Genomic DNA, 24,468 nt, shown 5'->3' on the forward strand with positions numbered 1-24,468 from the left:
CACACACACATACAGTACAAGTTTGGACACAACTCATTCCACTTTATTTTACTTTGTAGAATAGTAGTGAAGACATCAAAACTATGAAATACCACTTATGGAATCATGTAATAACCAAAAAAGTGTTAAACAAATTGAGATTCTTCAAAGTAGCTACCCTTTGCCTTGATGACATCTTTGCATACTCTTGGCATTCTCTCAACCAGCTTCAACTGGAATGCTTTCCCAACAGTCTGTGTTATTTCATAGTTTTGATGTCTTCACTATTATTCTACAGTGTAGAAAATAGTAAAAATAAAGAAAAATTAGTAGGTACAGTTGAAGTCGGAAGTTTACATACACCTTAGCCAAATACATTTAAACTCAGTTTTTCACAATTCTTGACATTTCATCCTAGTAAAAATTCCCTGTCTTATGTCAATTAGGATCACCACTTTATTTTAAGAATGTGAAATGTCAGAATAATAGTAGAGTGATTTATTTCCGCTTTTATTTTTTTCATCACATTCCCAGTGGGTCAGAAGTTTAAATACACTCAATTAGTATTTGATAGCATTGCCTTTAAATGGTTTAACTTTGGTCAAACTTCCGGAGACACCTGAAACCCCACCTCTTAAAGAAATACCTAGGATAGGATAAGTAATCCTTCTCACCCCCCCCCTTTAAGATTTAGATGCACTATTGTAAAGTGACTGTTCCACTGGATGTCATAAGGTGAATGCACCAATTTGTAAGTCGCTCTGGATAAGAGCGTCTGCTAAATGACTTAAATGTAAATGTAATGTTTCGGGTAGCCTTCCACAAGCTTTTCACAATAAGTTGGGTGAATTTTGGCCCATTCTTCCTGACAGAGTTGGTGTAACTGAGTCAGATTTGTAGACCTCCTTGCTCTTCAGTTTTTCCCTCAAATTGTCAATAGGATTGAGGTCAGGGCTTTGTTATGGCTACTTCAATACCTTGACTTTGTTGTCCCTAAGCCATTTTGCCACAACTTTGGAAGTATGCTTGGGGTCATTGTCCATTTGGAAGGCCCATTTGCGACCAAGCTTTAACTTCCAGACTGTTGACTTGAGATGTTGCTTCAATATATCCACATAATTTTCCGTCCTCATGATGCCATCTATTTTGTGAAGTGCACCAGTACCTCCTGCAGCAAAGCACCCCCACAACATGATGCTGCCACCCCCGTGCTTCACGGTTGTGATGGTGTTCTTTGGCTTGCAAGTCTCCCGCTTTTTCCTCCAAACATAACGATGGTCATTATGGCCAAACAGTTCTATTTTTGTTTCATCAGACCCAAGGACATTTCTCCAAAAGTACGATATTTGTCCATTTGTGCAGTTTCGAACCATAGTCTGGCTTTTTTATGGCGGTTTGGAGCAGTGGCTTCTTCCTTGCTGAGCGGCCGGTCAGGTTATGTTGATATAGGACTCGTTACTGTGGATATATATATATATAGATACTTCTGTACCTGTTTCCTCCAGTATCTTCTCAATGTACTTTGCTGTTGTTCTGGAAGTGATTTGCACTTTTCGCACCAAAGTACGTTCATCTCTAGGAGACAGAACGCGTCTCCTTCCTGAGCGGTATGATGGCTGCGTGGTCCCATGGTGTTTATATTTGCGTACTATTGTTTCTACAGATGAACGTGGTACCTTCAGGCAATTGGATATTGCTCCCAAGGATGAACCAGACTTGTGGAGGTCTAAAAGTCTTTTTCTGAGGTCTTTGATGATTTCTTTTGATTTTCCCATGATGTCAAGCAAAGAGGCACTGAGTTTGAAGGTAGGCCTTGAAATACATCCACAGGTACACCTCCAATTGACTCAAATGATGTCAATTAGCCTATCAGAAGCTTCTAAAGCCATGACATAATTTTCTGGAATTTTCCAAGATGTTTAAAGGCGCAGTGTCGGTACACTTCTGACCCAATGGAATTGTAATACAGTGAATTATAAATGCAATAATGTGTCTGTAAACAATTGCTGGAAAAATGACTTGTGTATTGCACGAAGTAGATGTCCTAACCGACTTGCCAAAACTATAGTTTGTTAACAAGAAATTTGTGGAGTGGTTGAAAAACGACTTTTAATGACCCCAACCTAAGTGTATGTAAACTTCCGACTTCAACTGTACATCCAAACCTTTGGCTGGTACTGTATATAAAAGTGCTATCAGATTTGTGGCCCTCAAAAGTGTGGAATTGCATAGTAGGCTTATTTTGTGTGAAAAAGCTGGCTAAGCAAGCTGAACCTGAATAGGCTAGACAGGTCCAAGCCCCTGCCTGCTCTTAGTGATGTGTTGCGTTTGATTTGTGGTTTTTAATAAGCTGGGAATTCTATGTTTTGAAGATGTGACTTTAATGAGTGGAGAATGAATGTCCTATGTGGTATATTAGCGAGAGAACACTGCTGAGTGCTGACTGACAAATGGAGGCCAAGGTTATTGATCCAATGAGCAGATAAGAAAATGAAATTGTTGCAGAGACATTCTGTGAGTGGTTGTAGTGTGTGGGGCCATTTGAATGGACTGCCCCTCCACCCCATCAGATCATCTCTATTATTTTATCCGCCCTCTGAATCTTTCAAAGGCAGTTGGCTTCTACTTGTAACCTGTTCCAGTAGGCTATATGGTATTACATATAAGTTAGGCCTAATAAATGTAGACCTAGTTAGTTTTATTAGCATATACTTAGTATATTAAATAGTGTCTTCCGCAGATGATTCTTTTGCTGAATCTACTGTGTTTTTTTGCAGACCGTAAGGACAGCAGCGGTAGTGTGGTGAAACAGGGTACCCTGGAGCATCGTGAGGGTCAGAAGGGTCGTTGGAGCGTCTGTCACGTAGAGCTTACCCCATGTGAGCTGCGCGTCTACAGCCTGGACAGCAGCGGTAACCGGCAGCTCTGCACCGCCTACTCCCTGTCCCACTGCCAGGGGGTCAGCCAGTCCCAGCCGCCCCAGGACTGGCTGCCCAGCCCGCCCACAAAAATGCAGAGTGTCTTCCAGCCTTCTCCCCGTCATCTTCCGTTACCTCTGGAGGTCACGACACCAGACCAGATCCCTGTGGTCCTGCTGAGGCTGCCCTGGCCCCTAGTTGCTTCCATCTCCTCCCGGCCCGGCCCACGGCCCTGCCCCTGTTCACCCAGTGCTGTACGGATGTCCTCAAGGCTGGTCTCCTCCACCAGCTGACTGACCAGAACAACTGGAGGGCCTTCACCTTCGTACTGAGTCGCTCCACGCTGCAGGCCTTTCCCACCGAGGGCCGGGGGCCCGTGTCTGAGCCCGTCCTCCACTACCCGCTGGCCTCCTGCCTGGCTGTGCAGAGGGACGAGGCCGAGGGGGTGAGCGCTGGCTGCTTCCAAGGCGTCTTCCCCAGCGAGGTGCTCCGTCTGCGGGCTGAGAGCAAACTCAAGGCCCAGGACTGGGTGGAGGCCCTGCAGATGGCCGTGGCAGCCCAGAGGCCCCAGGGTGAGGAGGGACAGGGTTCCGGCCAGGCCCAGCCGGGTGCAGTGTCGACGGGGATTCTGCTGAGGAGCAAGCCCTCCAGGGAGAGGAGGCAGAGGGACACCCAGAGGGCCAAGAGACAGTCAGTCACCACCAGCTTCCTCAGTATCCTCACCTGCCTGGCTGTGGAGAAGGGCCTGACCACCCAGAGCTTCCGGTGTGCAGGTAGAGACCTGCACCTCTTACCAACCAACCACACACACACAGACAGTGATAAAGTGACACATTCTTCACTAGAAGAATATCCTGTCACATCACACCCCACATAATGGTTCACCTACATATCTCTGTTAATGGAAAGATACATGCCAAATGGCTACCTGGACTATTTGCATTTTGTGTGTGTGTGTATTTGTGTCCCCCAACCCCTCTTTTACGCTGCTGTTACTCAATGTTTATCATCTTTGCATAGTCACTTTAACTATACCTACATCTACATATTACCTCAAATAGCCCAACTAACTGGTGCCTGTATATAGCCTCTCTACTGTATATAGCCTCAAATCAAATCAAATCAAATTTTATTTGTCACATACACATGGTTAGCAGATGTTAATGCGAGTGTAGCGAAATGCTTGTGCTTCTAGTTCCGACAATGCAGTGATAACCAACAAGTAATCTAACTAACAATTCCAAAACTACTGTCTTATACACAGTGTAAGGGGATAAGGAACATGTACATAAGGATATATGAATGAGTGATGGTACAGAGCAGCATACAGTAGATGGTATCGAGTACAGTATATACATATGAGATGAGTGTGTAGACAAAGTAAACAAAGTGGCATAGTTAAAGTGGCTAGTGATACATGTGTTACATAAGGATGCAGTCGATGTTGTAGAGTACAGTATATACATATGCATATGAGATTAATAATGTAGGGTAAGTAACATTATATAAGGTAGCATTGTTTAAAGTGGCTAGTGATATATTTACATCATTTCCATCAATTCCCATTATTAAAATGGCTGGAGTTGGGTCAGTGTCAATGACAGTGTGTTGGCAGCAGCCACTCAATGTTAGTGGTGGCTATTTAACAGTCTGATGGCCTTGAGATAGAAGCTGTTTTTCAGTCTCTCGGTCCCAGCTTTGATGCACCTGTACTGACCTCGCCTTCTGGATGATAGCGGGGTGAACAGGCAGTGGTTCGGGTGGTTGATGTCCTTGATGATCTTTATGGCCTTCCTGTAACAACGGGTGGTGTAGGTGTCCTGGAGGGCAGGTAGTTTGCCCCCGGTGATGCGTTGTGCAGTCCTCACTACCCTCTGGAGAGCCTTACGGTTGAGGGCGGAGCAGTTGCCGTACCAGGCGGTGATACAGCCCGCCAGGATGCTCTCGATTGTGCATCTGTAGAAGTTTGTGAGTGCTTTTGGTGACAAGCCGAATTTTTTCAGCCTCCTGAGGTTGAATAGGCGCTGCTGCGCCTTCTTCACGACGCTGTCAGTGTGAGTGGACCAATTCAGTTTGTCTGTGATGTGTATGCCGAGGAACTTAAAACTAGCTACCCTCTCCACTACTGTTCCATCGATGTGGATAGGGGGTGTTCCCTCTGCTGTTTCCTGAAGTCCACAATCATCTCCTTAGTTTTGTTGACGTTGAGTGTGAGGTTATTTTCCTGACACCACACTCCAAGGGCCCTCACCTCCTCCCTGTAGGCCGTCTCGTCGTTGTTGGTAATCAAGCCTACCACTGTTGTGTCGTCCGCAAACTTGATGATTGAGTTGGAGCGTGCGTGGCCACGCAGTCGTGGGTGAACAGGGAGTACAGGAGAGGGCTCAGAACGCACCCTTGTGGGGCCCCCGTGTTGAGGATCAGCGGGGAGGAGATGTTGTTGCCTACCCTCACCACCTGGGGGCGGCCCGTCAGGAAGTCCAGTACCCAGTTGCACAGGGCGGGGTCGAGACCCAGGGTCTCGAGCTTGATGACGAGCTTGGAGGGTACTATGGTGTTGAATGCCGAGCTGTAGTCGATGAACAGCATTCTCACATAGGTATTCCTCTTGTCCAGGTGGGTTAGGGCAGTGTGCAGTGTGGTTGAGATTGCATCGTCTGTGGACCTATTTGGGCGGTAAGCAAATTGGAGTGGGTCTAGGGTGTCAGGTAGGGTGGAGGTGATATGGTCCTTGACTAGTCTCTAGCCTCTCTACTGTATATAGCCTCTCTACCGTATATAGCCTCTCTACTGTATATAGTCTTGCTACTGTTATAGCCCCTCTACTGTATATAGCCTCTCTACTGTTATAGCCTCTCTACTGTTATAGCCTCTCTACTGTATATAGCCTCTCTACTGTATATAGCCTCTCTACTGTATATAGCCTCTACTGTTATAGCCTCTCTACTGTTATAGCCTCTCTACTGTTATAGCCCCTCTACTGTATATAGCCTCTCTACTGTTATAGCCTCTACTGTTATAGCCCCTCTACTGTATATAGCCTCTCTACTGTATATAGCCTCTCTACTGTTATAGCCTCTACTGTTATAGCCTCTCTACTGTTATAGCCTCTCTACTGTTATAGCCTCTCTACTGTTATAGCCTCTCTACTGTTATAGCCTCTCTACTGTATATAGCCTCTCTACTGTATATAGCCTCTCTACTGTATATAGCCCCTCTACTGTATATAGCCTCGTTACTGTATATAGCCCCTCTACTGTTATAGCCCCTCTACTGTATATAGCCCCTCTACTGTATATAGCCCCTCTACTGTATATAGCCCCTCTACTGTATATAGCCCCTCTACTGTTATAGCCTCTACTGTATATAGCCTCGCTACTGTTATAGCCTCTCTACTGTATATAGCCTCTCTACTGCATATAGCCTCGCTACTGTAATAGCCTCTCTACTGTATATAGCCTCGCTACTGTTATAGCCCCTCTACTGTTATAGCCTCTCTACTGTTATAGCCTCTCTACTGTATATAGCCTCTCTACTGTATATAGCCTGTTACGGATACAGTTATCCTGTGTGTGTGTGTATCCTGTGTGTGTTTCTTTTCTCTCCTTCTCCCCTCACAGGTGAAAACCATCACTCCCCAATCAGTCAACAATCAATCATCAATCAGAAGACACACCTCCTATTTCCTGACCTATCACAGTTCCTTCCCCATGGTTTAAAAACCCCATCATTTGTTTGTTCTATAGCTGAGCTCAGCTCAATCTCTAGCTCAATCTCTAGCTGAGCTCAGCTCAATCTCTCTGTAAATGCCATGTCTGTAGGTCTCTGTGTTTCACTCTCGCTTTGTGTCTTAACCTCTCTTTTGTTTAAAGCACCTCCATAGCACTTTGTCATCACCTGTGAGTATTGTTTTTGGTTATGGTGTTTGTTTGTTGCTGGTGGGAAAAAGGGGGAAACCAAGACAAGTCGCCCATGGGCATACACTACCCGTAGGTGAACTTTGTTAAATACACTAGTTAGAACTGGGCGGACCACCCACTGTATTTTTGGTTAGTTAGTTGTTGTTAAAGTAGGCTAGTCTAGCTTAGGGGTGTGTTTTTGTATATTTATTGTTTCTTTCCTTGGGTCCAGCTCAGCCCCTTTTCCTGCTCCCCCCATTACCGTGTGTTTATAAATAAACCTAGAGTTTGACGGTAGATTTCTGTTGTCGTGGTTATTTCGTGCACACTTTTACTTTGTCACAATAATAATTTGCATGAGTTATGTTACGGGTCTCATTACCATCCCCCCTAGACTGTCGGGCCAAAAGGGATTCGTAACATAGCCCCTCTACTGTATATAGCCCCTCTACTGTATATAGCCCCTCTACTGTATATAGCCCCTCTACTGTATATAGCCCCTCTACTGTATATAGCCTCGCTACTGTTATAGTCTCTCTACTGTTATAGTCTCTCTACTGTATATAGCCTCTCTACTGTATATAGTCTCTCTACTGTATATAGTCTCTCTACTGTATATAGTCTCTCTACTGTATATAGCCTCGCTACTGTATATAGCCTCGCTACTGTATATAGCCTCTACTGTTATAGCCTCTCTACTGTTATAGCCTCTCTACTGTTATAGCCTCTCTATTGTATATAGCCCCTCTACTGTATATAGCCCCTCTACTGTATATAGCCCCTCTACTGTATATAGCCTCGCTACTGTATATAGCCTCGCTACTGTATATAGCCTCTCTACTGTTATAGCCTCTCTACTGTATATAGCCTCGCTACTGTTATAGCCTCGCTACTGTTATATCCCCTCTACTGTTATAGCCTCTCTACTGTTATAGCCTCTCTACTGTATATAGCCCCTCTACTGTATATAGCCTCGCTACTGTTAGTCTCCCTACTGTATATAGCGCCTCTACAGTATATAGCCTCGCTACTGTTATAGCCTCTACTGTATATAGTCTCGCTACTGTTATAGCCTCTCTACTGTATATAGCTTCGCTACTGTATATAGCCTCTCTACTGTATATAGCCTCTCTACTGTATATAGCCTCTCTACTGTATATAGCCTCGCTACTGTATATAGCCTCGCTACTGTATATAGCCTCGCTACTGTATATAGCCTCGCTACTGTTATATAGCCTCTCTACTGTATATAGCCTCGCTACTGTTATAGCATCGCTACTGTTATAGTCTCTACTGTATATAGCCTCGCTACTGTTATAGTCTCTCTCCTGTATATAGCTTCGCTACTGTATATAGCCTCTCTACTGTATATAGCCTCTCTACTGTTATAGCCTCGCTACTGTATATAGCCTCGCTACTGTATATAGCCTCGCTACTGTTATATAGCCTCTCTACTGTATATAGCCTCGCTACTGTTATAGCATCGCTACTGTTATAGTCTCTACTGTATATAGCCTCGCTACTGTTATAGTCTCTCTCCTGTATATAGCCTCTCTACTGTATATAGCTTCGCTACTGTTATAGCCTCGCTACTGTTATAGCCTCTCTACTGTTATAACCTCTCTACTGTTACAGCCTTGCTACTGTATATAGCCTCGCTACTGTTACAGCCTCTCTACTGTTATAGCCTCTCTCCTGTATATACCCTCTACTGTTATAGCCTCGCTACTGTTATAGCCTCTCTACTGTTATAACCTCTCTACTGTTACAGCCTCGCTACTGTATATAGCCTCGCTACTGTTACAGCCTCTCTACTGTTATAGCCTCTCTCCTGTATATAGCCTCTCTACTGTTATAGCCTCTACTGTTATAGCCTCTCTCCTGTATATAGCCTCTCTACTGTATATAGCCTCTCTACTGTATATAGCCTCGCTACTGTTATAACCTCGCTACTGTTATAACCTCTCTACTGTTACAGCCTCGCTACTGTTATTTTCACAGTCTTTTTACTGTTGTTTTTATTTCTCTACTTATCCATTGTTCACCTACTACGTATTCTTTACTTAAAAATTGCACTGTTGGTTTGGCGGATGCCAGGAGAACGTTACCTGCCCCAATGCATAGTGCCAACTGTAAAGTTTTGGTGAAGGAGGAATAATGGTCTGGGGCAATTTTTCATGGTTTGGGCCTCTTGTAAGATGGCGCCAGAGAAGAAGGCAGACGTTTTACCTGATTGTGTTTTTTTTTTGTTAGTTTATTTGCGTTGTTTGTAACTTAAAAAATAAAATAAAAACTTATTTTGTACATAATGTTGCCGCTACCATCTCTTATGACCGAAAATAACTTCTGGACATGCGATTACTCACCACGGACTGGCAGAATACTTTTTTTCAGAGTCTGACGAAGCCGACGCGAACGATATACTGCTTTCTCGGGAACAGGCCCAGATCCCTGTGATTTGTGTGAAGAGGTGGAGAAAAAGGGGCCGGAGGGCAGGCTGCCTTCTGAGAATTCATAGGCGATCGAATAAATCCCCACTTCCTTCCATTCTGCTAGCGAACGTGAAATCTTTGAACAATAAAATAGATGACCTACGCGGAAAATTAAACTACCAATGGGACATTAGAAACGGTAATATCTTATGCTTCACGGAGTCGTGGCTGAACGACGACACTATCAACATAGTTGGTTGGTTATACGCTGTACTGGCAGGATAGAACAGTGGCGTCTGGTAAGACACGGGGCGGCGGACTATGTATCTTTGTAAATAACAGCTGGTGCACGGTATCTGAGGATGTCTCGAGCTATTGCTCTCCTGAGGTAGAGTTTCTCATGATAAACTGTAGACCACACTACCTACCTAGTTTTCATCTGTATTTTTCCGTAGCTGTTTACATACCGCCACAGTCAGAGGCTGGCACTAAGACGGCATTGAATGAGCTGTATTCCGCCATAAGCAAACAAGAAAACCTTCACCCAGAGGCTAAGCTCCTAGTAGCCGGGGACTTTAATGCAGAGAAACTTAAGTCCGTTTTACCAAATTACTATCAGCATGTTAAATGTGCAACCAGAGGAAAACAAAAACTTTGGACCACCTTTATTTACTCCACACACTGAGATGTAAACAAATCTCTCCCTCGCCCCCCATTTGGCAAATCTGACCATAATTCTATCCTCCTGATTCCTGATTACAAGCAAAGAATGAAGCAGGAAGCACCAGTGACGATCAATAAAAAAATGGTCAGATGAAGCAGATGCTAAGCTACAGGACTGTTTTCCTATCACAGACTGGAATATGTTCTGGGATTCCTCCGATGGCATTGAGGAGTACACCACATCAGTCATTGGCTTCATAAATAAGTATCTTATGCATTCTAAATTACCGCCCATTTGGAAAAGGAAAATGCAATAAATATTTACTCTGAGCTGCACTTCAGTGGGTTGGTGGTAGGTGGAAGGCCGTGTTGCCAAACCAAGTCCTCTGTCCTTTGAAGAATGTGTCTGGTAGTCACTTGGATAAGTTGTAGGAACGTCGTTGTGTGGTAGATGGGATACTCTGTCTGTTCCTTCCTAACCTGCTTTTGCAGCTGCGGTCGCTAACTCAACGGCTAGGAGGTATCACTTCTGTCGTGAATAAGAGTTCAAAGTTCATACCATTCGCAACCAAAGCTCATGCTGATGTTGGCTTCGTTCTGTAGTTTTTTCCTGAACCATTCTTACATGGGACTGTCATCTCACATCCGCGGAACAGATAGTTATGTTGTAGTCGAGCTTATATGGGAAGGAAGAGGAGGGTGTGTTTCAAAAGTTTTACAGCCTTTGTCCCTTCACAGGGGAGGGCCACTGATTGAGCAGCCCTAACTTATGAAAATCAGAATCTCACATAGAAGCTAAAATCACATTTCATCCCATCACAAATAATTCATATTCAAACATTTAAATTGAACAACAATTCCATGTGAATCTGATAACTCTGATGTATAGACTTTCCACTGTGGAGTTTATGTCATCTTATCATTGATGAGAATGTCTCAGATGACCACCGAACTGACATCATATTCATTAAGTACCACTGCATATGTTCAATTGGTCGGATTACCAGAATATAGTTCATCTCCCCCCACATACTAACGTTCCCAGAATCTCCATGTTAACCAAGGGTTTTTTAAATGTAACCTCAGTAGGTTAGAGAAGAGAAAAGGGGGGAAGAGGTATTTATGACGGTCATAAACATATCCCCCAGGCCAACGTCATGACACTACCGACCCGTAGCACTGTAGCCTGTAGCCATGAAGTGCTTCAAAAGGCTGGTCATGGTTCACATCAACACCATCATCCCAGAAACCCGAGAGCCACTCCAATTTGCATACCGCCCCAACAGATCCACAGATGATGCAATCTCCATTGCACTCCACACTGCCCTTTCCCACCTGGACAAAAGGAACACCTATGTGAGAATGCTATTAATTGACTACAGCTCAGCGTTCAACACCATAATGCCCTCAAAGCTCATCAATAAGCTAAGGACCCTAGGATTAAACACCTCCCTCTGCAACCGGACTTCCTGATGGGCCGCCCCCAGGGTAGGGGGTAGCAACACATCCACAATGCTGTTCTTCAACACTGGGGACAGGGGTGCATGCTCAGTCCCCTCCTGTACTCCCTGTTCACTCATGACTGCATGACTCCAACACCATCATTAAGTTTGCCGATGACACAACGGTGGTTGCCTGATCACCGACAATGACGAGACAGCCTATATGGACAGAGGAGGTCAGAGACCTGGCCATGTAGTGTCAAGACAACAACCTCACCCTCAACGTGATCAAGACAAAGGAGATGATTGTGGACTACAGGAAACAGAGGACCGAGCACGCCCCCATTCTCATCGACAGGGCTGCAGTGGAGCAGGTTGAGAGCTTCAAGTTCCTTGGTGTCTACATCACCAACAAACTAAAATGCTTCAAAGACACCAAGACAGTCGTGAAGAAGGAACGACAAAACCTATTCCCCCTCAGGAGACTGAAAGGATTTTGCATGGGTCCTCAGATCTTCGAAAGGTTCTACAGCTGCACCAATCATCCCCAGCTTCCAATTGGCTCATTCATCCACTCTCCTCTCCCCTGTAACTATTCCCCAGGTCGTTTCTGTAAATGAGAATCTGTTCTCAGTCAACTTATCTGGTAAAATAAGGGTTAAATAAAATAGATAAACTCTACAGCATACAATGACATTCTAGATGATTATGTGCTTCCAACTTTTTAAACAACAGTTTGTGGAAGGCCATTTCCTGTTTCAGCATGACAATGCCCCTGTGCACAAAGCGAAGGTCCATGCAGAAATGGTTTGTGGAGATTGTTATGGAGGAACTTTACTGGCCTGCACAAAGCCCTGACCTCAACCCCATCGAACACCTTTGGGATGAATTGGAACGCCGACTACAAGCCAGGCCTAATCGCCCAACATCAGTGCCCGACCTCACTAATGCTCTTGTGGCTGAATGGAAGCAAGTCCCTGCAGCATTGTTCCAACATCTAGTGGAAAGCCTTCCCAGAAGAGTGGAGGCTGTTATAGCAGCAAAGGGGGGTCCCACTATTAATGCCCATGAATGAGATGTTTGATGAACAGGTGTCCATATACTTATGTTCACTACCGGAGGGTTAGTAGTGGTCTGGAAACATGTCCTGAGGATTGTATACGTTTTTCTTTATTTATTTAACTAAATCAGTTAAGAACAAATTCTTATTTATGGCCATATGGATGGCTGAACCTGGACGACACTGGGCCAAATGTGCGCTGCCCTATGGTACTCCCAATCACGGCCGGTTGTGAAACAGCCTGGAATCGAACCAGGGTCTGTAGTGACGCCTCTAGAACAGAGATGCAGTGCCTTAGAACGCTGTACTATGTTCAGTAGGCATTCTTGTCGTCTCTGTATAATTCAGTGGAGGTTAGGAGGGAGGTCAGCTATCTAAGGACTGTCAGATGGTGCAATGCAGGTCTTGTCTCTGAGTCCAATATAAGTAGAACAGACAAACAGAGATAAGCATAGGCCCTGTTGAAGAAGTCCAGTGTGACATTAGCCAATGGGTGCATAATATCCTAAACCCTATCAGAAGGACTCGTCCCTTATCCTCTTCGTCAATCTTGACCTTTGACCTCTTAACCCCTTTGAGGTTACACAAGGAAGTGTGCGGCTTATCTGTTCATCAACCCACATTTCACCACTTTTAACGATGCCAACTTGAACGGCATGTCCAGACCTGAGTAAGACCAGTGTCCTTGAATCCTTCGCCGTTCCTCTTTCCCTCCAAACAAACAATCAAACAAGCGGACAGCAGCTCTCCAAAGCAAAACTTGATAGAACGTCAGATTTTTTTTTAGTCTGCACCTCAACCCAAACACAGACCCTTTTTTAGTTTGTCTTCATTTTCCATGGTATTCCCCAGAGTCCTGTGCAGTGACAAAGCAGCGTTGTTGTGGTTAGCTTCAAAACGGCGGCTGGGGGTCATGGTTTCTGGGTCTCTCACCCACCACCATCAGTTCTTTTGAGCTCAGATCAGTTATCTGTTACACTACTGGGGGTCACAGACACCTCCCCAAAATTAACACCTTACACACACACACACACACTGGCCATTGTCTGGTGGTAAATGTTTTAGTATTCACTATGGCCTGTCTGTAATATATGAGTTCCATTACTATGCAATTGAAATGCAATTACTCAAGTACTATCTATGTAACAACACGTTATTACAATGTTGATACTAGTGTAAATAGTACACAGTTATAAGAGCAACTTAATGTAAATTGTCATCTAGAGATACAGCTACAGTTCATAATTCCCCCTAGAGATGTCCTACTCCCCACTATATCTGTTTGCGTCGTCAGCCTCTGGACCCTAACTGATATGTCACTACCAGATACAGAGAGACTTCACAAGCTGACTGACAGACGGCTCAGTACATGGAACCATGGTGGCGCCGTGTTTGGTCTCTCTGGGTGTGAAATGTGTGCTCACTAAGAGGGATGAATGAGGTGCTTTCCTCCTCTTCTGTAACCAGTCCTCTATTAATACATGGCATCTGAAAGGTCCTCTGAACAAGGAGAGCGGGCACCTGACAATAATTGGCCGGCATAAAGCGGAGGGGGAAAAAATCCCTTTTTAGAATCAAAGACGGGCGGCCGGGATGCTGTGGTCAATGCGGAAGCTAATTGTTTGATTCAGAGGCTCTCTGTTCTGTTCGCTTTGGCTGCAGAGGTGTTTGAATGAGGCGTGTCGAGACCCAAGCTTAGAATAACAGCTGGATACAGCTTTTTCCATGCTCTGTTCACACACCTCTTTTATTATGTTCTCTCCCCATTTATCCTCTTTCCTTTCTCGTTCATTCAGACTCACTCGTCTCTCAGGCTCTCACTGTTTTCACTGAACTCTAGTCTCTCTCTCTCTCTCTCTCTCTCTCTCTCTCTCTCTCTCTCTCTCTCTCTCTCTCTCTCTCTCTCTCTCTCTCTCTCTCTCTCTCTCTCTCTCTCTCTCTCTCCTCTCTCTCTCTCTCTCTCTCTCTCTCTCTCTCTTTCTCTGTTCCCTCTTTCTGTCTAACTCTCTGTCCCGGCCTGGCTCCTTGGTAGCGTGCCAGTTTCCTTTTGACTGCTTGGTCTTGTCAGACACTTCTCTTAGGACAGAGAGTCAGGGGCCAGTCTGTAGTATTACACTTTAATCACTTTTCCCTAAACAAATATCTCTGGCCACCAGGGCTCGTTTAGGGGGATTAGGGGGCGTGAGGACAGCAGGCAAAGGCAGGGACAGAGTACAAGAGAGCTAGTGGAAGAGCGAGATAATGGAAGTTAGAGAGGGGGGGAGCATAGAGGGGAAGTTACCATTGTGGGGTCTGACGGAGGGGGAAGTTACCATTGTGGGGTCTGACGGAGGGGGAAGTTACCATTGTGGGGTCTGACGGAGGGGGAAGTTACCATTGTGGGGTCTGACGGAGGGGGAAGTTACCATTGTGGGGTCTGACGGAGGGGGAAGTTACCATTGTGGGGTCTGACGGAGGGGGAAGTTACCATTGTGGGGTCTGACGGAGGGGGAAGTTACCATTGTGGGGTCTGACGGAGGGGGAAGTTACCATTGTGGGGTCTGACGGAGGGGGAAGTTACCATTGTGGGGTCTGACGGAGGGGGAAGTTACCATTGTGGGGTCTGACGGAGGGGGAAGTTACCATTGTGGGGTCTGACGGAGGGGGAAGTTACCATTGTGGGGTCTGACGGAGGGGGAAGTTACCATTGTGGGGTCTGACGGAGGGGGAAGTTACCATTGTGGGGTCTGACGGAGGGGGAAGTTACCATTGTGGGGTCTGACGGAGGGGGAAGTTACCATTGTGGGGTCTGTCTATTTGGAGGGGAGCAGTTACCATTGTGGGGTCTGACAAAGGAGGGGGGAGTTACCATTGTGGGGTCTGACGGAGGGGGAGTTACCATTGTGGGGTCTGACGGAGAGCACAATGTCCAGGGAGTGTAGGAGGGGGTTTGGGGGTCCCCATTACTGTAGCTTTTGCCCCTCACCTCTGTCTATTTGGGGTCTGTGATTGAGCACCCTGTCCCTCTTCTATTCCCCCCAACGCCCCACCGCCCAAAACCCCCCATGTCCCAATTTGTTACCCCTTCCCCCCACAAAGGATAGATGGGGGATTGGCCCCTCTCCTGTGCCTGTATGAAGGGCTCTGCCTTGCCCTGTCCTTTTCCCTGATAGGGGTCCTTTTTCCCTGAGCATGTGCACCCTCCTTTCAGCTGGGCTCTGATGTCTCCTAATTACCCATCAGGCCTCAGCAACTTAGTGGATTTGTAGAAGAGGCCAGAGCACAATGGATAGAAAAATGCAACAACAGAATTAACCAAAAACAATCGTTGTGTTGAATCTTCCTGTCTGCCTTCCCCCCTGCCTTGCCCTGTCCTTTTCCCTGATAGCTTCTTCCCCCTGCCTTGCCCTGTCCTTTTCCCTGATAGCTTCTTCCCTCCTGCCTTGCCCTGTCCTTTTCCCTGATAGCTTCTTCCCCCTGCCTTGCCCTGTCCTTTTCCCTGATAGCTTCTTCCCCCCTGCCTTGCCCTGTCCTTTTCCCTGATAGCTTCTTCCCTCCTGCCTTGCCCTGTCCTTTTCCCTGATAGCTTCTTTCCCCTGCCTTGCCCTGTCCTTTTCCCTGATAGCTTCTTCCCTCCTGCCTTGCCCTGTCCTTTTCCCTGATAGCTTCTTCCCTCCTGCCTTGCCCTGTCCTTTTCCCTGAGTATCATTGTCAGAGCAGCGGTTTGTCATGAGGAATTTTGGCCTGGCGTTTCAAAGCTACTTACTCACATGAACCACAAACAACATTCTCAAAAATGTTCTGGCCTGGCTGAACACATTCAATGTATCAGTTCTTGATGAATATTGAACTTAAGACCTGAATGCCACTATTATATTAACTGGCCAGATGAATACTACTATTTGAATGCACTACAGTTAATTCGGAAAGTATTCAGACCCCTTGACCTTTTTCCACATTTTGTTACGTTACAGCCTCATTCTAAAATGGATTAAGTAGTTTTTCAAATCTACACACAATACCCCATAATGACAAAGCAAAAAACAGGTTCTTAGACATTTTTGCAAATGTATTAAAAATAAAACATCACATTTACATGAGTATTCAGACCCTTTACTCAGTACTTTGTTGAAGCACCTTTGGCAGAGATTAGAGCCTAGAGCCTGTATTTGGGGAGTTTCTCTCATTCTTCTCTGCAGATCCTCTCAAGTTCTGTCAGGTTGGATGGGGAGCGTCGCCGTACAGCTATTTTCAGGTGTCTCCAGAGATGTTCAAGTCCAGGCTCTGGCTGGGTCACTCCAGGACATTCATAAACCTTTCCCGAAGCCACTCCTGTGTTGTCTTGGCTGTGTGCTTAGGGTCGTCCTGTTGGAAGGTGAACCTTCGCCCCAGTCTGAGGTCCTGAGAGCCCTGGAGCAGGTTTTCATCAAGGATCTCTGTACTTTGCTCCGTTCATCTTTCCCTCGATCCTGACTAGTCTCCCAGTCCCTGCCGCTGAATAACCTCCCTACAGCATGATGCTACCAACACCATGCTTAACCATAGGGATGGTGCCAGGTTTTCTCCAGACATGACACTTGGCATTCAGGCCAAAGAGTTCAATTTGGTTTCATCAGACCAAATAATATGTTTTCTTATGTTCTGAATGTCCTTTACTTGCCTTTGTGACAAAGTCCAAGCGGGCTGTCATGTGTCTTTTACCAGGGAGTGGCTTCCATCTGGCCGCTTTACCATAAAGGCCTGATTGGTGGAGTGCTGCATAGATGGTTATCCTTCTGGAAGGTTCTCCCATCTCCACAGAGGAACTCCGGAGCTACAGTGGGGCAAAAAATAATTTAGTCAGCCACCAATTGTGCAAGTTCTCCCACTTAAAAAGATGAGAGGCCTGTAATTTTCATCATAGGTACACTTCAACTATGACAGACAAAATGATAAAAGAAATCCAGAAAATCACATTGTATGAATTTTTATGTATTTATTTGCAAATTATGGTGGAACATAAGTATTTGGTCAATAACAAAAGTTTCTCAATACTTTGTTATATACCCTTTGTTGACAATGACAGAAGTCAAATGTTTTCTGTAAGTCTTCACAAGGTTTTCACACACTGTTGCTGGTATTTTGGCCCATTCCTCCATACAGATCTCCTCTAGAGCAGTGATGTTTTGGGCTGTTACTGGGCAACACAGACTTTCAACTCCCTCCAAAGATTTTCTATGGGGTTGAGATCTGGAGACTGGCTAGGCCACTCCAGGACCTTGAAATGCTTCTTACGAAGCCACTCCTTCGTTGCCCGGGCGGTGTGTTTGGGATCATTGTCATGCTGAAAGACCCAGCCATGTTTCATCTTCAATGCCCTTGCTGATGGAAGGAGGTTTTCACTCAAAATCTCACAATACATGGCCCCATTCATTCTTTCCTTTACACGGATCAGTTGTTCTGGTCCCTTTGCAGAAAAACAGCCCCAAAGCATGATGTTTCCACCCCCATGCTTCACAGTAGGTATGGTGTTTTTTGGATGCAACTCGGCATTCTTTGTCCTCCAAACACGACGAGTTGAGTTTTTACCAAAAAGTTATATTTTGGTTTCATCTGACAATATGACATTCTCCCAAACTTCTTCTGGATCATCCAAATGCTCTCTAGCAAACTTCAGACGGGACTGGCCTGGACATGTACTGGCTTAAGCAGGGGGACACGTCTGGCACTGCAGGATATGAGTCCCTGGCGGCGTAGTGTGTTACTGAATGTAGGCTTTGTTACTTTGGTCCCAGCTCTCTGCAGGTCATTCACTAGGTCCCCCCATGTGGTTCTGGGATTTTTGCTCATGTTCTTGTGATCATTTTGACCCCACGGGGTGAGATCTTTCGTGGAGCCCCAGATCAAGGGAGATTATCAGTGGACTTGTATGACTTCCATTTCCTAATAATTGCTCCCACAGTTGATTTCTTTAAACCAAGCTGCTTACCTATTGCAGATTCAGTCTTCCCAGCCTGGTGCAGGTCTACAATTTTGTTTCTGGTGTCCTTTGACAGCTCTTTGATCTTGGCCATAGTGGAGTTTGGAGTGTGACTGTTTGAGGTTTATACTGGTAACAAGTTCAAACAGGTGCCATTAATACAGGTAACGAGTGGAGGACAGAGGAGCCTCTTAAAGAAGAAGTTACAGGTCTGTGAGAGCCAGAAATCTTGCTTGTTTGTAGGTGACCAAATACTTATCTTCCACCATAATTTGCAAATAAATTCATTAAAAATCCTACAATTTCGGGATTTTTTTTTCTCATTTTGTCTGTCATAGTTGAAGTGTACATATGATAAAAAATTACAGTCCTCTCTCATCTTTTTCTGTGGGAGAACTTGCACAATTGGTGGCTGACTAAATACTTTTTTGCCCCACTGTATGTCAGAGTGACCATTGGGTTCTTGTTCCCTGACCAAGGCCCTTCTCTCCCGATTGCTCAGTTTGGCCAGGCGACCAGCTCTAGGAAGAGTCTTAGTGGTTCCACACTTCCTCCATTTAAGAATGATGGAGGTCGCTGCGTTCTTGGGGACCTTCAATGCTGAAGAAATGTTTTTGTACCCTTCCCCAGATCTGTGCCTCGACACAATTCTGTCTCAGTTCTACAGACAATTCCTGTCACCTCATGGCTTGGTTATTGCTCTGACATGCACTGTCAACTGTGGGACCTTTTATATAGACAGGTGTGTGCCTTTCCAAATCATGTCCAATCAATTGAATTTACCACAGGGTGGACTCCAATCAAGTTGTAGAAACATATCAAGGATGATCAGTGGAAACAGGATGCAGCTGAGCTCAATTTGGAGTCTAATGGCAAAGGGTTTGAATACGTATGTATGTAAAGTATTTCTGTTTTTAAGTCTGCGAACATTTCTGTAGATTTATGTGGAAAATGTCTAATTTAATCCTTTTAGAATAAGGTTATAACATAACAGAACACTTTCAGAATGCCCTGTATATTAGCAAATCTATACAATCATCTACACTGGTCTATATCTTGTTGGCCAGTCATGCAGGACTCACCATGAAAGACCTTCCACCCGTGTGTTGTCTTCGTCAATTTGTTTCAACTGAATAGAATTGCACCACATATGCATATGTGAGCCCCACCCCCTTACACAACAAGTGATTGTTCACATCAAACCCATACTGAACCAGTATTTAATTAGCAATATTTATTCAGCAAATTACACATGGAGGAACACAGGGTTGTTCTTTTGTGGCCGTGGTTCGTTTGAAGCCTGAGACCCCCCCAATACCACCACTAGCCCTCTATGGGTGCAGAATGTACCCCCAGGTTCCTCTCAAAGTTTGGTTGACCCTGCTCATTCAGCTTGTGTGGATTCACAGGGTCCGCAGAGGAGAGGGCTTTGTAGGGACAAGGAGGAGAGAAGAACTGAGGAGAGAACTGCACTGTCCCTGCGCTCACTGTGTTCACTGCATTCTCTATTATTCCGCTCTGTGCTTTTGTCTCTCTGTGTTTCTGTCTCTCTGTTTTCCACCATAATTTGCAAATAAATTCATAAAAAATCCTACAATGTGATTTTCTGGATTTTTCTTCTCATTTTGTCTGTCATAGTTGAAGTGTACCTATGATGAAAATTTCAGACCTCATCTTTTTAAGTGGGAAAACTTGCACAATTGTTGGCTGACTAAATACTTTTTTGCTCCACTGTATATGTTGAAGAGGGTGGGGCTTAAGCTGCATCCCGGTCTCACCCCACGGCCCTATGGGAAGAAATTAGTGTTTTTTGCCAATTTTAACCACACACTTGTTGTTTGTGTACATGGATTTTATAATGTCGTATGTTTTACCCCCAACACCACCTTCTATCAATTTGTATAGCAGACCCTCATGCCAAATTGAGTCGAAGACTTTGCCTTTGTTTTGGTTTGTTTGGTTGTCAATTAGGGTGTGCAGGATGAATACATGGTCTGTTGTACGGTAATTTGGTAAAAAGCCAATTTGACATTTGCTCAGTACATTGTTTTCATTGAGGAAATGTACGAGTCTGCTGTTAATAATAATGCAGAGGATTTTCCCCAAGGTTGTATATTGATGCATATCCCACGGTAGTTATTGGGGTCAAATTTGTCTCCACTTTTGTGGATTTGGGTGATCAGTTCTTGGTTCCAAATATTGGGGAAGATGCCAGAGCTAAGGATGATGTTAAATAGTTTTTGTGTAGCCAATTGGAATTTGTTGTCTGTATATTTGATAATTTCATTAAGAATACCATCATCAACACCAGGCCTTTTTGGGTTGGAGGGTTTTTATTTAGTCCTGTAGCTCATTCAAGGTAATTGGAGAATCCAGTGGGTTCTGGTTGTCTTTAATAGTTGATTCTAAGGTTTATATTTTATCCTGAATATGTTTTTGCTCTTTATTCTTTATTATAGAGCCAAAAAGATTGGAGAAGTGGTTTACCCATACATCTCCATTTTGGATAGATAATTCTTCGTGTTGTTGTTTGTTTAGTGTTTTCCAATTTTCCATGGGTGTCTCTCTCTCTCTTTCTCTGTGTTTCTGTCTCTCCTTTCTCTGTCTCTGTGTGTCTTTCTCTGTGTTTCTGTCTTTCTTTCTCTGTCTCTGTTTCTGTCTCTGTGTTTCTGTCTCTTTCTCTGTGTTTATGTCTCTGTGTCTCTGTCTCTCTGTCTCTGTCTCTGTGTTTCTGTCTCTCTGTCTCTGTCTCTGTGTTTCTGTCTCTCTGTCTCGGTGTTTCTGTCTCTGTTTCTGTCTCTGTGTTTCTGTCTCTGTGTTTCTGTCTCTGTGTTTCTGTCTCGGTGTTTATGTCTGTGTCTCTGTCTCTCTGTCTCTGTCTCGGTGTTTCTGTTTCTGTCTCGGTGTTTATGTCTCTGTGTCTCTGTCTCGGTGTCTCTGTCTCTGTGTTTCTGTCTCTGTGTTTCTGTCTCTGTGTTTCTGTCTCGGTGTTTCTGTCTCTGTGTTTCTGTCTCTGTGTTTATGTCTCTGTGTCTCTGTCTCTGTGTTTCTGTCTCTGTGTTTCTGTCTCTCTTTCTCTGTGTCTCTGTCTCTGTGTTTATGTCTCTGTGTCTCTGTCTCTGTGTTTCTGTCTCTGTGTTTCTGTCTCTCTTTCTCTGTGTCTCTGTCTCTGTGTTTATGTCTCTGTGTTTATGTCTCTGTGTTTCTGTCTCTGTGTTTCTGTCTCTCTTTCTCTGTGTCTCTGTCTCTGTCTCTGTGTTTCTGTCTCGGTGTTTATGTCTCTGTGTCTCTCTGTCTCTGTCTCGGTGTTTCTGTCTCGGTGTTTATGTCTCTCTGTCTCTGTCTCTGTGTTTCTGTCTCTGTGTTTCTGTCTCTCTTTCTCTGTGTCTCTGTGTCTCTGTCTCTGTGTCTCTGTCTCTGTGTCTCTGTCTCTGTGTTTCTGTCTCGGTGTTTCTGTCTCGGTGTTTCTGTCTCTGTGTTTATGTCTCTGTGTCTCTGTCTCTGTGTTTCTGTCTCTGTGTTTCTGTCTCTGTGTTTCTGTCTCTCTTTCTCTGTGTCTCTGTGTCTCTGTCTCTGTGTCTCTGTCTCTGTGTTTATGTCTCTGTGTTTCTGTCTCTGTGTTTCTGTCTCTGTGTTTCTGTCTCTCTTTCTCTGTGTCTCTGTCTCTGTCTCGGTGTTTCTGTCTCGGTGTTTATGTCTCTGTGTCTCTGTCTCTCTGTCTCTGTCTCTGTGTTTCTGTTTCTGTCTCGGTGTTTGTCTCTCTGTCTCTGTCTCTGTGTTTCTGTCTCTGTGTTTCTGTCTCTCTTTCTCTGTGTCTCTGTCTCTGTGTCTCTGTTTCTGTGTTTCTGTGTTTGTCTCTCTTTGCACACATTTTAATTTGAGTGTTGAATGAGACACATCAAAGAAGAGGGCTCTTGTCTTTGCCCCTGTGTCTCTGTTTCTGTGTTTCACACACACACACACACACACAATGAGACACATCAAAGAAGACACACACACACACACACACACACACACACACACACACACACACACACACACACACACACACACACACACACACACACACACACACACACACACACACACACACACACACACACAGAGAGGTGTAAACCGTCGGACAGTTGAAAGCGTGGCTGAGTGGGAGCCCCTTTCTGGGGACGACAGAGCAGAAAGACCCTCTCTAGCCATGGGACTGGGGAACAGGGGCCACAGATTCACCATAGAAGGCAGGCCTGGGGGGTCTCAGTATTAGAATAGTGTTTCTGTTCTAATCTACGGTGGCCTCTCAAGTGGGAGCATGAGATGAGGGGCGGGGGTCATGGTTTGATACCTCTTCTTCTTTCCCACTTCCCACACTGGTGGACACAGGATTTCCAAGAGGGCATGTTGTTCCCATGAGCACCACGGCTCTGTTCCTCTGCCCTCTACAATCTACCTTAGAAGGCTTCTAGAATGCATCCAGCTGTGTTAGTGAGCTGTGGTTCTTTGGGGAGGACATATACACATGAAGTAGCTCCACATGCGTTTGTGATTATAATTTTTTGTGCAAGGGTTTTTCTTGTTTGTTTTCTTTACTGACCATATCAGCAGTGCTGTCCACATGACCCAGCACCCAGCTGGGTCAGAGCGTTTGGCCACTGGCACTGACCATCCTCTCTGCTGGCTGGACATTCTCCCTGGAGGCCTTGGCTTCCATCTCACTCTAACTAAGGGAATCCACATCGTCCACATCATTAGTATAGGAGCCGCACCATCCAACACAAGTTAAGGTCCGGATTTAGAGATGTTGGTCTATTTCAGAGAATATAGACCATACAGAAGCCAAGGTGTAGTTGTGTAAACGACGATGTTAGCGATTTGGTAACTTAACAATCATCAATAATTTCTGAGGAACCCTTTTGAGAAAAACCCCAATGGCTAAACCCCATCCATCCGCTGTGAGTTGAGTGGATGGGTAGCAGAGCAAGGGGGTTTCTGGGGGGGTGAATGTATTTATGGAGCAGGGGTGGTTAGTGTGGGTTTGTGCTGCGCTCCTACGTTGATGACAGGGCAGCCTCGACACACGACACCCCACTGCGTGGTCTGTGGTACGCTCTGCACTGCAGCCTCCAGGGCGTGTGTGTGTGTGTGTGTGTGTGTGTGTGTGTGTGTTTAGGCTCAGGGTTGGATGGTAGAGAGGGTACTAGAGTTGAGGGGGGAAGACACCAACTCTGTCTTTTTATAGCTTGGGGTCCCTGCCCCAAATAGCTCAAGTTGACATTAGCTCCAGTGTGCCTGATGGTAGTTGGCTGGTGCGTAGCTGGCTGGTGCGTAGCTGGCTGGTGCGTAGCTGGCTGGTGCGTAGCTGGCTGGTGCGTAGCTGGCTCCTAACCTCAGCCAGTGACAGGGCAGCCCCTGTATTTATGCCATATTGGTTTGTGTTTAGGAAGGCATAAGGAGGAGATGGTCTCTCTCTCCAAGAGAAACAGGGTCACACATCAGTCCCTGCTTAGTAATTTATCATACTCATTTATAATGGGGCCTCTGTTATATTGCGTTGGGTTGAGTTCTAAGTTTTTCCCTCTGACAGAATAATAAAGTAGAAACTAATGGTTCCCAAAGTCTGAGGGGACCTTAAGGGAGACATTACTCTAATTAAGATGTCAGCTGGGGAGGTTTTGTGGTTTATATATTCTTTGAGGTCTGTAAGGTTTTTTACATTGACTTCTCTTTTGTCCACAGTGGGGAATGGAAAACCAACTCCCAGATTCATTTTACACTTGGCCCTCCATTAAAAGTGCTAGGCTTCATCTGGGTCCAGGAATACTCTTGAACCGGCCCTTTATGTGTTTTAGTTGACCTATTACCCTTTGTTTTCTCTCTGTATCCCTAGAGCAGTAGAGCCAGTCTCACTTCCTCTTCATTGACAGAGCTTCAACAACAGCCAATAGAAAGCCTCCACAGATAAATAGCAGAAAACAGAGACTTGTAATGTAGTTCACACAAGTTCAGTCAGGAAGGCTGATCTGAATGCTCAATCAGGAAGGCTGATCTCAATCAGGAAGGCTGATCTCAATCAGGAAGGCTGATCTCAATGCTCAATCAGGAAGGCTGATCTCAATGCTCAATCAGGAAGGCTGATCTCAATGCTC

At 45.1% G+C, this 24,468-nt stretch overlaps 1 protein-coding gene across 1 annotated transcript in view; it reads left to right on the forward strand.

Moving 5' to 3' along the window:
• LOC124029264 (pleckstrin homology domain-containing family M member 3-like) overlaps positions 1 to 24,468 on the forward strand; it is an 81,020-nt gene that overhangs the window by 13,865 nt on the left and 42,687 nt on the right. Inside the window, 2 exon segments of the mRNA XM_046341061.1 lie at positions 2,757 to 3,019; positions 3,022 to 3,670. Of these exon segments, the coding sequence (XP_046197017.1) occupies positions 2,757 to 3,019; positions 3,022 to 3,670 (912 nt within the window).

This window comes from Oncorhynchus gorbuscha, linkage group LG01 (assembly GCF_021184085.1).
Source record: "Oncorhynchus gorbuscha isolate QuinsamMale2020 ecotype Even-year linkage group LG01, OgorEven_v1.0, whole genome shotgun sequence".
Taxonomy (NCBI): Eukaryota; Metazoa; Chordata; class Actinopteri; order Salmoniformes; family Salmonidae; genus Oncorhynchus; species Oncorhynchus gorbuscha.